The sequence below is a fragment of the Argentina silus genome (genome assembly GCF_951799395.1).
Source record: "Argentina silus genome assembly, chromosome: 8".
Lineage (NCBI taxonomy): Eukaryota > Metazoa > Chordata > Actinopteri > Argentiniformes > Argentinidae > Argentina > Argentina silus.
The window spans coordinates 20644341-20658826 of record NC_139662.1 but is presented as its reverse complement, the minus strand read 5'-3'; the positions used below and the strand labels follow the sequence as shown (position 1 = coordinate 20658826).

Below are 14486 nucleotides of genomic sequence, written 5' to 3'. Positions count from 1 at the left end.
GGGACTGAATTAACCTGGCCACCAACAGTTGGAGGTGTGGCAACATGATGTCATCCTTGAGTGGCTTAACGTAAGAATATCAACACCAGCTGTAGGGGGAGACTGGCCTCTACTCTCCTCAGCTGTGAAGATATCGTAAAATGTAATTTACCTCTTGTGATTAGAAGTTTTACTGTGTACGGTAACAAGTTTAAAAGTCGACGGTCAGATCATAAAAGGACACAGAGTGAAGTGCCTTCTTATCAGTTTATGGGTCTGTGTGGAATGTGCACTGATGACTTAATGAGAACAAACATTGTGCGCTGATATGATCTGACCACTGGAGTCACTTGATTCTCTGAATTCCGATACGGAAACAGATAGAAGACATACAGTACCAGTCAAAAGTTTGGACACACCTTGCCAAGAGTGTGCAAAGCTGCCATCAAAGCAAAAGGTGGCTACTTTGAAGAATCTAAAATATAAAACATATTCTGGTTTGTTTAACACTTTTTTGTTGACTACACTATTCCATATGTGTTCCTTTATAGTTTTGATGTCTTCAATATTAATCTACAATGTAGAAAATAATAAAAAATAAAGAAAAACCATTGAATGAGAAGGTGTGTCCAAACCTTTGACTGGTACAGTATAACATCGTAGGCCCAGTTCTGTTCTGTGTGTTGCAAGCCAGTCTCTTTGCTAGAAGTCCGTAGAGTATTAGGATAGAGCAATGTAGTACAGCACAAGTTTCGAGTTTATTTGTTTATTACATGATATGTAAGTACACAACGCAACGAAACGCTTGAGGCAGAGCAGCTGTACAACAATCAATAATACAGGACAATAACTATAAAAACATAAATATAAGCACTAAAAGTAATGACAGACACAAGTAAAAGCCCCTAGTAGTAGTACAGCGGGACCCCCAGGGCTCACCACAGGGGTCGGGGGGCCAACTGCCCCACAATGCAAATGGCCGACAGATGGACAGTCTAATCCGGCGTAACGGCCAGCCCGGCCTGCTACCTCCCCTCTCGATGAGGTCGGTCTGAACGGGTAACAGTCCCTGGAAGCAGCGGGCAGAGCACGGTGTCTTCCCCTCTCATGACATGGGGACAGTGAGGTGAGACTTGGGGAAGGCTGGGGGAGGGTGTGGTGGGGGCGGTAGAGGGGGGATTTAGCATGTCACCGGTTCACTTAGACGATGACAGGAGTCAATGCAAAGACAAACAGAGGGACATGACCATGACCCCCCCCCCCCCCCTCCCCCCTTCTCATCTAGCTGGAGTGTTATGGAATGCAGGGAGAGGGTGAGAAGCCCAATCAATGACAATACGCCAGCAGTAACACTCCACCAAGCATGAGCAGTGTGACAATGACCATCTAAAGGTTTAGGTCAGCAGGTGAATACAATCTGGGATATTCAATCTGTGGATGAAACCACTGGACCACAAAAAAGGTTCTGAGAACAGATCTGAGATCTATCCATCAGTCATCATAAGAAAAATGTATTTATGCTAGGACCAGGGGCCATTGGCAGTCACAATGCTAGAAGAAAGGAAGATTTTTTTTATTATTATTTATTTACAGGAGAGAAACTTGCACCGGGGGGTAGTGGGGATGAAGAAGTATTTCTCAGATTTTCCTTCATTACTAGGCTATATGGTATGTCCCATTGTACAGTAGCAGTGTAGCTGCTAATAGTGAATCTGTAGAGCAGCAGAGCAGCAGTCACACACTGACTCTCTCATCACCTGCTGAGGAGGCAGCAAGCCGGCTTCTCACAGGAAGGCAAAGAGCTGTGCCGTTACTAAGCAACAGCTGAGAGCTGAATTCCTCCATCTTCCTGCCTCCAGATTGGTGTGGGCTGTGTGTGTGTGTGTGTGCCCTCTCCTGCCCCCAGATTTAGACCTGAAAGGGCAGCTGGGGTTTGCTCACTGCCAATGATGATTTCTGGTTTGTTGTTTCTACCCAGATTGGGACAAAAGAGTAACATCTGGCCCTATAAACGCAACGAATAGCCGTGTGTGTGTGTGTGTGTGTGTGTGTGTGTGTGTCCATGTGTGTGTGGTATGGGATAGGGTCAGCTGGGGAGGCTTCAGTGTTGGACTGCTGTATAAATCTCACCGGCTCTTTTATTCCAGTCTGTCTAAGTCCTCGGAGAGGACAGCCAAAGAGAAAGGACAACCAAACATGGTATTCACCAGGGTAAATAGCAGCCAGGTACTTATCATACCATCCCCAGAGACAAAAGACAGACAACATGATTTAGCTACCTGACTAAACACATAGCTGTCCAACTGCCTGAACCACCACCAGAGACAAAGACACTCAACATTCTAGGTCAGCTCGACTCTCTGCAGTCTCCAGAGAAAACTATTACGGCTGTAAGTAAGACTAGCTCTTCTAAATCCTCTCCCTTAACTAAGTAAGATAGAAATGAGCAAAATACAGAATACAATATTACAGAACACTTAATGATACATAACGTTATAAGCAATTCCTCACATGGAGGAATCCTGTATCCTATGATGTATGAGGACATTTTGAATCATATTTAATTTCCAGCGGACAAGAGCCTCTGAGATAAGGGTTTATATTTAGCCCCCAGTCTGACAGTCCCTCTCTTGTCTTTGACCCTGGCCTCCTGCTAAACAGGCTCTTCTCCCACAGTGCCAGAAGAGGAAATCCGAGGGGGAAGGTGTCTGTTTGTTTTCCGTTCTCTTTCCTGATAACAGACAGCAGAGCACACAAAGCTACAGGGGGAGAGGGGTAGAGGGGGAGAGGGGGAGAGAGGAGGGGAAAACATGGTCCTTCTTGGGTCACCTTCTGCAGTGAACCTTGACCGTTGATCTATGGCCAACATTTAACCCTGAGGACACCAGGCTGGACATCACAACTCACTCCCATCACTGCCTTCGGGTATGATTGGGGTTAACAGGCTACACAGATGGACAATTTCTGTCTATTTTTACATGAGAAAAGTGGTGCTCTCATCAGAAAGTAGTGAAAATCCATTTATTGTGCCCGTGATCTTCCCATCCTCCAAGTTGAGGAGAAGAAGACCCAACGAGCCAAGGCCCTATGACAAAATGTACAACATTGTCTCTCAACAACATCAAGACCTATGGCAAGGTATGGCAAGCCGATCGTGGCACGCAATGGAAACCTCCGTTTTCACAATGGGCCCTGCTAATGACCTCTCCTTATCAAGGTGCATTGTGTCTGGAGGGGTGCCATGCCAGCCACAACCTTTGCAACCCCTTTATAAAGCACAGTGAATTACGAAACAGAAGCCTTCATTACACCGGTGACCGGACAAAAGGGAATGATCAGGAGCAGCGATACCCCATTCAGCTCAGTACCTCGTTAGCTAAGGCTAGCCTATTTCAGAGGAACCGGTGAGAAGGAATCAAACTTTGGGTTAAATTTGGCACTGTTATTGACCAGTCACCAAGACACCACACTTTGGTGATTTTGACAAAAGTGTGATAAATCAGACTGCATTCTAGCAACTGCCAGCTTTCAGGGGATAGGCTAATAGGCCTTTTGGTAGATTGCAAAAGAAAAAAAAGAATATAAAAAAAAAAAAAAAAAAAAACACAAAAGCATCACTATCTGTGTCTTGGAGCAACCAAAGCCATCACTCCATTGACCCTATTCTCTCTTCCTTTGCTGTCATGGTTACCATTCTCACCAGTTTCCAGTCTGTTTCCTCTATTCAGGGCTATTTCGTGTTGTTTTTCTGTGAGGCTGGCCTACTCGCCGAAGGAATGCATGGGACAACGGAGCAGGAGCTGCTGAGGCAGCCCCAAGTACTCCTATCTAAAAACCCAGCGGTCGACCACAGACAGGGGAAGAGCGGGGGGGGGGGGGGGGGGGGGGGTAGGATAACTATGAGGTCATTGTCTCCACTTCTCACTGCGTAGTCATATCTGTTCAGCCGTGGGTTTATCTCTCTCTCCTTCTTCCCTCCCTCCCTCCCTCCCTCCCTCTCTCTTTCTCTTCCTCTCTCTCATCCCTCTCACAAACAGACAACATACCCAAGGGATGCACATGTCTCGGTGCACATGTTTTGGCAAGGCAAATGGGGTGTGTCATGGGGTACCCAAGCAACACAGCCATTGGTCTTTAGTCTTGAGGGATGGAACTGGGAAGTTCTCAAATCTCTTGGAAGAGTTCCACATACTGTGGGCCTCGGACGGAGGAAGTGACTCATCCAGGCCATGAAGTTACTCTCATGAAATATATTCAGCGCTGAAATATCCTGTGCTACAGTAAGAGGACATCCCCCTTTTTTTTTTTTTTTCACCAAAAAAAACTGCTCTGGGACACATGATCTGTCCAGCAGCTGCAGCGGATAGCTCTGACTCTCTAACCTACTTCTAGTCCGTTTTAATCAAAATCACAAGGCCCTAACGTCTGCCAGGGAGGGGAAAACTATGATTTGAGTGTGTAAACAGGAGGGAAAGAGGCCGGGTTCAATAACACAGAGGCATCCTTTATCTGTCTCTCCAGCCAGGCTAGAAAACCAGCAGCATTCCTCCCATTCCTGAACAGTCGTAACTTGTTTATTTTCCTCCACATCCTTCCTCATTTTTAGGCGGGACATTTTAAAATTCAAACTACCGTATGCCCGCCTTTTTTTTCCAACCAGACTAGAAAATCCTGCTCATTTAGGGCCTCGGGTTTGAGAGACTCTCTCTAATCTCTCTAACCAAATGCTACAACTGCCTACTGAGTTCACTACTTTGCATATAGCACACCAGAGTAGCAACAGTGGCGTGAATGATCGTTAACACAAAAATGTTCCCATCAACAAGCAGGATTTTGATGGCAAAGATGAACATTCAAACACACAACATTGATACATTTGCAACTTGTCTGGAAAACATCAGCTACAGTGTCAAACATTTCACTGCCAACAGAAAAATCACAGATAAAAAAACCCAAAAACCATAATAATTCCACTTTGAGATATGGAATGTGGCAGTAAGCTACATCATGGTAGTCTATTCTATGCAGGACATGAACTCCTCAAGAAGAGGCTACCAATGTGCTCACATAGGAATCACTGAATATGAGGCCCCTCATCCCCCTACATTTGACCTTGTAGGATGAGGGGTTCAGGTGTTGCTCATGGGGTGTCAAAGTCAGGATATCTTCAATTAACACACAGTAGGCCTATAGTAACACTAGTCTACTATAGGCTACTATTCATTTACCTTACAATAATACAATGGTCTACTGTGAGTGAATCCCAATGATCACACCTACATCGATCTTGTAATGAACACATAGGGTTGAATATAATAGCATCCATATTTTTTTCCAATTCATGCACTAGCCTAGGAATACACTTAAAAAGGGCTACATACATCTTTGAGCTGGTCGAGTTCCTGCCGCACTGTCTCGTATTCGACCTCCAGGTCGTCATACTGCTGTTTCAGCTGCTGTTTCTCTTCCAGCACCGCCAGCCCGTACGACGCAGCCTGGATCTTCTCATGGGTGGTCTCACTCAGCTCCCGGGAAAGGCGTTCGATCTCGGACCGGAGCCACTCCGGTCCAGCTTCTAGCACCAGCATCGCGTCGGAATAGCGCTGCTCCTCCACGGACATGTTTGCCGGCTGGGGATGCTGAGCAACCTCGGCCGTAGCGCTAGGGGGATCTACGACGAGCGATGCGGGACGGCTTGAAGGATCGCGGACAACCCCTTTAGTTGGAATAGATGATGATTAGATTCTTCTGTATTTGAACTGCATGATTGGTACTCTTGCGTTTCTCGTTGCCGCTTTGGGTATTACGTTTTCTGTCATGTAGCTGTGGTTCTTTGATTTTTTTTCCGGCAGGAGAGGCTGCTGTTATCCCTTAAAATTGTTCCATATTTGCGGTTGCCCTTCGCCTCTCCCCGGCTGCTCAGAGCGATTGGGGAGAAGCGGTCCGTTGCTGTCAGATCACCCAGCTGGGAGAGTTCGAAGATAATGGCAGTGCTTGTCGGGAAATGTAGGATTGCAGTACCCAAAACTAGCACAAGGGATGTACAGCTGTTCGGCAATGGACTCTTATCCCATCAGGCATTGTGTGTTTGCCTATGTGGAGCACGGAAGTGTTTTGCAAAGGCGCGTTTCTCTGTATAGAAATAGAATGAGTAGATAAAAAATATATGATCGTATAGTCACCGTGCGTCTCTGCTGCCATCTGTAGGTTTTCTTAGTACGTTCAGGTTTTGATAATAAATAATAAAATATATTGATATATTGATATCTAAGTTATCTTTATAGAAACAATTTGAGCAGACACAGACGGGTGTGAGAGTGTTGGCTCGACATAAAAAGGCCTAAAAAGAACATAGAAACATTTGTTCTAAAACTGCAGATTCAGAGTTGCGACCTGTGGTTCACCTTGACTGGCAAACTACACCGTGAGACACCAGTTTATTAATAATCTCCTACAATCGCAATCATCTGTTACAGGTAACCACGTCAATTAAAGTCAACCAATAGAAACACAATTCACAAATACAATCGACTTCAGAGATTTAAATGGTGGAAAATGCACAAAGACTGTTGAGGGTTTGAAATGATTATGATGAAGTGGAACACTTATAACACTTGATGATTAAAAAAATATCTCTTGGCAGACACACAATATAATCAATGTATATGTCAAATACTTATTTGTGCCATGCACACACATTTTTAATATCCGCAATAAGCTTGTTGAGCCCAATTGCGTCATTAATATGAGCAAATGGATACAGACTTGACATACCATCGATAACAGCTAATGCATGAGAACATCACAGCAATGTTTTTTTATTTTTTTATTTAACCTTTATTTTATTTTATAGTTTCCCATTGAGACCCAGGTCTCTTTCACAAGGGAGCCCCGCATACACGCTACTTATAAAGAGTCCACAAGAGTTTGATGTTAATTAATAAGTGTATGGTAAGTCCATGGTTTGATGTTTACCAATAAAAAATAACAATATCATACATAGACTGTAGTACTGTTTTCTACCACTAGGTATTGTTATTGATCTACATCTCTGGAATGGAAGCACCGATGCCGCTGCTGATTTAGCACTGTCAAAATGGCTACGACCATGTCCTGGGGATCGTATGTGTGCATTCATATGGCAATATTTGCATGGTATATGTTCACGCTATCGGTCAATTGCTCGTTAAAAATCACAGAGGGGCATCCAGGAGCGAAATCATATGGAGGCCGATGGAAATACTTGACTTTCATCAATCTGGTAAGCGTATAGCTTTCTGCTGCTGACATCAAGCTAGCTAGCTAGCTAGCCACAGTATGCATTAATATGAAATGAATTGCAATGAATGGAGGAAAAGTTGTTGTTGTAACCCGACCTAGTTGCTACTGTATCTTGCTGTCAGTGTCATGTTGTACATTCGATATGGAGTTCCTTTTGATGTGATTTGAATCGGCATAACATGTCATTCGTCCCTTTTCGTTTTACATCGAGTAGACCCTGTAATTCACAGGTCTGCTTCGGTGTAAAAGGGCAACCCAGGTTTCTCATACACATCTAGACTAAAACACGACGTTCGTATTGGGGGTAAAGCACAAGAGACAATGCAAGATTCAAGCCGGAGGCGCGCATGCATGCATGTTGTCCTTACAAGGGGTAATGCATTGGGTTTGTTTTTTTATGCATTCGGGGGACCATGGAACCCCAACAGGAGAGACATTGTTGCATATAGAATCTTTAGCCTAAGCCTATATCTTTATGAGAAACATGGGTTGCCTCTTTACACCAAAGCAGACCTGGGAATGACCACATGGGTCTGGTGACCCGCATAGACCTATTTTTACCATAGCCTGCAGTTTCCCTGGGTTAACCCCTTGGTATGAAAGGGCCCATTGTCTCCACTTAGATCTACATGTCCTTAGTAATGAGTAAAGTGGAGATGACATTTCACCAGTTACACCTATCAGAAGAGCTCACTTCAAGAATGTGATTCTTGATCATTATGCGACATGCTGTCATTTTTCCACAGGTTATGCAGACGGTGTTTTTCGGACTCTGTGTTTTGATCGACATAATCCATCTCATACTGCCAGCCAAAAGTTTGCGTGGCGGGGTTCCATCCCTCCTTGTAAAATTACGGGACACCATATTCACTGTTCTAGCGTTTCCTGTCGGTACAGTAAGTGTCTTCTTTTCAGTTTTTGCACAAAATTGGCTAATTGCTCATGCTAATGACGCTGCTTTGAATTAGGCACTCTAACTTTCCTCTTGTCTCCACAGTTTGTGTTTTCATCTTTCTGGTCGATATATGCCTATGACAGAGAGCTGGTGTACCCAAAGTACCTTGACGAAATAATTCCTAGGTGGTTGAACCATGCTCTGGTAAGTGTCACAATCGTGCATATTGTGGAATTTGGACTGAAGGATCCCAATGTATTCAATTATAGATAGGCCTGTATCCAATTGGCTGTGAACTTGAGAATCACATGACACTTTGAAGACGGTTACAAGGCAGAAAATCAAGGGAAACGTGTTTGCAGATACGATCAGTTCGACCAGTGTCAGATGTATGAAGACAAAACATATTCACACATTACCCACCTACCATAGATTACTTTTTCTTATGATGACTGATGATGACTGATGGATAGATGATTCACTAACTGAAACAAATGTATTTGTTGTAAGTCGCGTTGGATAAAGGCGTCTGCTAAATGCCGTAAATGTAAAGGCACTAATATTGCGCAACGTCGGTTGAGCTCTTCAACTGTCCCACTACTACAGGGGTGGGCAATTAATTTTTACAAGGGGCCACATGAGAAACCTGAATTGTGTCAGAGGGCCACACCAACGATAACTTGAACTTAATTCTGCTCAACTTTCTTCCATTGTAAAATGCACTAAATTATATATTTTGAAAATATTTATATTAGGCAATGTGAAATTGTGGTGTATAAGTCAAATAAGAAAACAAAAACAATTATTGAATCAGTGCAATTTATTTTTAACTTGTTAATCTCCACAAACAATGAAAAACAACAAACAACTTAACAAGTTTATAGAAATACAGCAATACAACAAACAATAACTTGTAATGTTTTCCACCTCATTTTACCTCTTCAGTGAGAATAATCCAGTCTGTTCTGGGCTTGAACAAGGGCATTGAAATCTGGCTGAATGTCTGAGGTGGCTATGCGAAGGACAGCTGAGAGGTGGTCATCAGTGATAGAGGATCTGTGTTTGGATTTGTTGAACTTCATCACTGAGAATGTCTGTTCACATACATAGGTAGATCCAAAGAGGACTAGAATCCTCTGAGCATGCCTCCTCAGGTGTGGAAAGTTCTCCTCTTTGAGGGAGGAGTAAAAGTCCAGCAGTGAGACTGACCTGAAGTGCTCTGCCAGAAGTGTGTCAGACTGCAGGTCAATGAGTTCCATCTGAACATCACTTGGTCCATTATCCACACTGCAGTTGAAGGGAGAAGAAACCATGTGCATTTCACTCTCAAGAGTTTTGAAATCTTGAAATCGCCTCGAAAACTCTGCATGCAGTGCTTCTAACATGGTTGACTACTTGTGGAGGTGATCGGCTGATCTTTTGGCTTCCTTTAGTGTTGGCAAGTGGGTCAGAATGTTGTCCTTCACTTGGCTTGAGATAAGCTGCAACTTTCTCATGAAAGCCTTCACTGCACTGTACATCTCATGCACAAAAAGGCCCTTGCACTGCAGTTTGACATTTAGTTCGTTCATTAGTGCAGTCACATCCACAGCGAATCCGAGGTCTGCCACCCAGTCTTCATCTGAAAGCTCTGGGATGTCATGTCCTTTCTTAACACAGAAATCCTGAATCTGGTCTCTCAGGTCCCAGACACTTTTCAGTACTTTGCCAAGGCTGAGCCACCTGACAGTGCAGTGATAGCTTATGTCACCATGTTCAATCTCATTTTCCTCCAAAAATGCAACAAATTGTCTGTGATTTAATGCTCTCGCTCGGATGAAGTTAACTGTTTTAGTTACAGCATCAACAACATGGTTCATTTTTAACACTGTCTTACATAACACTTCCTGATGTATAATACAATGCAAAAATGTCAATTTCTGCACAGGGTTCATTTCTGTCACTTTATCCTGCATTCTCTTTAAAAGTCCAACATTTTTCCCCGTCAGATTTGGACAACCGTCTGTTGTCACACCTGCCAGCTTGTCCCATTTCAGTCCTAACATGTCCAAACATGCATTTACCTCTGTGAACAAGTCATTACCAGTGGTTGTCCCTTTCATTGACTGCATGGCTGCCAACTCCTCCGTGATTTGAAAGTCTGCAGTTATCCCACGTAAGAAGATGAGTAGCTGGGCGGTGTCACGTACATCGCAGCTCTCATCCAAAGCCAGAGAAAAACAGTCAAAGTCGGCCGCTCTGTTCTTCAGCTGAAGCTCCAAGTTTCCAGCGATGTCCTCAACCCGCCTCGTTACAGTGCGTCGGGAGAGTGACACGTTCTCAAATGCGCCCTTTTTCTCCGGGCACATCAGCGCAACAGAGTCCAATAAGCACTCCTTAATAAACTCTCCGTCAGAAAACGCCTTACTTTTTCTGGCGATTTTGTGAGAAATTACATAACTTGTCCTGACGGCTGCATCTCTGGGGGTGTGAAGTTTCGTAAAAAGTCCTTGTTGGGTTTGCAGTTTTGCTAGCAACGCATCAGACTCCCGCGCACGCTCTTCATCAGACAGATTTCTGTATTTATCCTCATGCTTGGTCGTGTAGTGGCGATTCAAATTATAATCCTTTAACACAGCGACCTGTGTACCACAGATTAAGCACACGGCTTTACCTTTAATTTCTATAAAGAAATACTTGGCAGTCCATGTCTTGTTGAAAACACGGCATTCGTTATCAATTTTTCTTTTCTTAGCGTGAGCCGACATCTTGAGGGTAACCTGGCTAGCGTCACTTGTCGCTGTTCACCTTCACTCACAGCTCACGCACGCACATACGTCCATACGTAAGTAATACAAACGTAACGCTTTTCTAAATAAAATTTCAAATTTCAAAATAAAACACGACACAGATATTTGTCTAATTTATGTTGTAATTTATTAGGGATGCACCGAAATGAAAATTCTTGGCCGAAACCGAAAACCAAAAATGAGGAAACCAAGGCCGAAAACCGAAAACCGAAACACCGAAAGAAAAGATTGTCAATTATTAGAACCATTGCATTTATGGCTATGACTGTGTACTAACCTCATATAAATTATTATTATTTATTTGTTACCATTCATAGTATTGACAGACAGACAGCGGTCAATTATTATTAGCAACGGTCTGTTATACGAAAATAATTGACCGCCGAACGTTTGGAAGGCCCATTCAAGTGAATGGAACGTTCTAATCTACAGCATTAAGAAGAGCCGTGTAATAAATAATATTATATTATAATAATTATTATTTTCGGGATCTACAGGGAATGTTTCAAAGATCAACCCGTCGATCGCGATCGATGGGTTGGCAACCACTGATCTAAGGCAATAAATTCCATAATTTTTTTGTGTTATGCCTTTTGCCTTGGCCCCATCACTGGAAAACTTTCTTGCCTTTTCAAAAACGTCTGCTACAGACGGAGTGGGCGTGCTCGGATTGACTTTTCTTTTCTGCGCCGCATTCTTCTCATATTTAGAATGGCAATCGGGATGTTTGGATTTCAGGTGATAAATTAAACCCGACGTGGAGAAACTCTTTGCAGATACACCCCCTCTTGAAATTTCAGCATTGCATGTTTTGCAAATCGCTATCCGTGGGTCTTTCTCCGAGATATTGAAATAAGTCCACACCGCAGACATGTTGGCTCTTATCCAGATAACCGTGTGCTGGCTGCGCTTTTTAATTGCGTCATTACAATTGTGTTTCGGCCGTGTTGTTTCGGTGATTTAGGTATTTCGGCCGAAAAGCGAAAATGCACTTTTGGGCCATTTTCGGTGGCTGAATTTTCGGTGCATCCCTATAATTTATGATTGGCCTCACGCGGGCCGGACAGGGACGTACAAAGGGCCGGATGTGGCCCGCGGGCCGTAGTTTGCCCAGGTCTGCACTACTATCAACTACTACACTACAATCCCTCCTCTGTCCAGACAACCCATACCGATGTAATGAGCTATTACACATGTATTATTCATGGGCTATTGTAGTAGGTTGTGGTCTTTTATCATTTATTTTATAATTTTTTCACTCTTGTCTTTTTCTCTTGTTTACAGCACACTGTTATCGTGCCCTTGCTGCTGGTGCAGTTGTATATTCAGCCTCATAGATACCCCAGCAGAATCAAAAGCATCCTAGGCCTGGCCTCCTTCGCCGGTCTGTATCTGGCATGGTAAGGTTCAACACCAACTGCCCTACAGCATATCTTGTCTTTCTGATTGATCTTCAAATCATTGTTTGACTTGTAGATATTCTTTTATCGATGTTTTGAGGATGTAACTGAGACCATCTCCTCACTGCTCACTCCGAGCTTCCCGGCCTAAGGTGATGATACTGATAACTGTCTTTCCCGCCCAGGGTTCTGTGGGTGCACCATGTCTCGGGTATCTGGGTGTACCAGATCATGGCCCACCTCAGCCCCGTAGGCCTGGTTGTGTTCCTGGGGGTTGCAGCCTTCACCATGGCCCCCCTCTACATACTGGGGGAGAAGCTCAGCCACAAAATCTGGGGGAGCACAGGTGAGACAGCTCTCAGACCGTTAATGAAAAGAAAGGAGAATATCCCCACACTGTATTCAAATAGATGCTCCCAGAGTTAGAATTTAGCGATGTCTCAACCACTGTGGCTCAAGGTCAGGCGTTTCCACACACAGTTCAGTTTGAATGCAGCGACGGCTCTGACTTCTGCCTGAACAAAAGGTTGTGTCAGAAGGGAAGTTTGCTCTAGGCGTGTCTTGTGTGTTGTTCATTAACTAGCTCCTCTACTCTGTCTCCCCCTCTCTCCCCCCCTCTCTCTCCCCCTCTCTCTCCCTCTGAAAGGGCCTCAGAAGAAGAAGAAGAAGTAAGAGTCTGTTGGCAGGTAAGCTAAGCGCCACACTGGGGACCACAGAGGCCTACATCACCTGAGGACAGACAGGACCCAGACTCCCAGCACTGATCACCCCCACCAGGGCACTGGTGTATCTCTCAGACAGAGGGCACACACACTACGCTTCTATGGTCAGGAGCAACCTGTTATTTGAACGTGTCATTGTGAGGTAACAGCTTATGCATCATGTTAGGTCTGAAGTCAAGCCTTACCGATTGAGTTAATCCATTTTGTTCCTTTGCCCCATGTGGCGTAGACTTGCACTGACATAGTAGCTGTATGCTATATATACAACACTCGTGATCTCTCTCTCTCTCTCTCTTTCTTTGTCATTCCGATTCCTTTATCATGATGCTGATTCAGTTGATACTGTACGTTTGTGAAAGGGAAAGTTCCTAATGTGCACTTGTCATTTTATCCTTTTAATTCATGGTGATATGGTATCTTATAGATTACGCTAAGTTTTATGATGTAACCTGAAATAAAGAAACAACTTCCTGAGAAGAAATAAAGTAAATAGATTTTAATGATTATGTGCATTCACGTGTTGTCTATTGAGTAGATCAAGGATTTCATGCTGTCAAGGAGTTCATGCTTTAACCCGGTTTAAACCTTTTGTATACAGCCCCATGCGTCTTGGCTTATCACTACCGATTCTATCCAGGTGAGGGCGCTGTCCGCTCAACATTTCTCTTCAACAGAAATCGAGAGTGGCCGAATATCAAGTATTTTCTTGATTCCTCGCCTTCTTCTCAAATCACATTGGAGGAGGAGGCTCAAAGAGGAACCTCAGACTCCTCCAATGAGTTTTAGAAGGAGGCGAGGATAGAGGACACAAGGAATCAAGGAAAGACTTGAGATTCGGCCAAAGTGATTGTTTGAGAAAGCAGGGAAACCGGTTGGCTACTTGCCTCTGTCATCTCTTTTACCAGGTCACATCAATTTTAGGCTATGCTATCAGCAACATGTTGATACTAGTTGGTCAGAGCATTTCAAAATAACTAAATACATGTTTGAATGACAAACCCAAGCCACCTTGGGGCAAAGCAAAAACATTAAAACATAAACATTTAATAAAAATGTACACTTATGAAAGGGTTGTATCAGATCACTAACCTTAATGGAGAGCAAAGAGAAACTGACATTATTTAGGACTACATCTGTCAGGGCAGGCAGTATGGCAGCTTTCCCACTCTGTGATCTCACTCTCACCAGAGGTAATCTTGTCACCTACATCTCCATCCGGGCAGAGGACATCATCCTCTAGTCTAGGTATTACCTCCTGTTGTAGTCCTGACGTCACTGTTTTTGAATCAGATTACATTAGTAGATATCTGCCCAAAGCTAATTTGATTAGTTCACCTGAATGTAGGCTAATTCATAATTTAAGGTTTTACTGGATGGCTGTATCACCTGTCATACATATCAGAATTGTAATGTTGACGCA

The 14486-nt window shown here is 43.7% G+C and overlaps 2 protein-coding genes across 4 annotated transcripts in view; one reads left to right on the top strand and one right to left on the bottom strand.

Annotated features, from left to right (window-relative positions):
• The window catches only part of LOC310808167 (protein bicaudal D homolog 2-like), a 54361-nt gene extending 48472 nt beyond the window's left edge, over positions 1 to 5889 (bottom strand). For both annotated transcript variants that reach the window (XM_083674901.1, XM_083674902.1), the window contains exon 1: positions 5361 to 5889. In XM_083674901.1, coding sequence (XP_083531027.1) covers positions 5361 to 5600 — 240 coding nt within the window. In that variant the 5' untranslated portion in view covers positions 5601 to 5889. The remainder of the gene's footprint in view (positions 1 to 5360) is intronic.
• A 1157-nt stretch (positions 5890 to 7046) lies between these two features.
• Positions 7047 to 13570, top strand: adtrp1 (androgen dependent TFPI regulating protein 1). Of its 2 annotated transcripts, none has more exons than XM_083676136.1 (6): positions 7047 to 7240; positions 8007 to 8156; positions 8258 to 8359; positions 12229 to 12344; positions 12530 to 12690; positions 12999 to 13570. In XM_083676136.1, the coding sequence occupies exons 1-6, from the start codon at positions 7076 to 7078 to the stop codon at positions 13037 to 13039; spliced, it is 735 nt and encodes a 244-aa protein (XP_083532262.1). In that variant the 5' UTR covers positions 7047 to 7075; the 3' UTR covers positions 13040 to 13570. The 2 variants fall into 2 exon arrangements, with proteins under 2 accessions (XP_083532262.1, XP_083532263.1); XM_083676137.1 differs by having other exon boundaries at positions 12991 to 13570.
• The last annotated feature ends 916 nt before the right edge of the window (positions 13571 to 14486 follow it).

Bases quoted from the DNA above. Each gene is read 5' to 3' on its own strand.
- adtrp1 (XM_083676136.1), top strand. From the start codon at position 7,076: ATGGCTACGACCATGTCCTGGGGATCGTATGTGTGCATTCATATGGCA. The intron at 7,241-8,006 runs GTAAGCGTATAG...ATTTTTCCACAG, and splicing joins ACTTGACTTTCATCAATCTG to GTTATGCAGACGGTGTTTTT. The intron at 8,157-8,257 runs GTAAGTGTCTTC...TTGTCTCCACAG, and splicing joins TAGCGTTTCCTGTCGGTACA to TTTGTGTTTTCATCTTTCTG.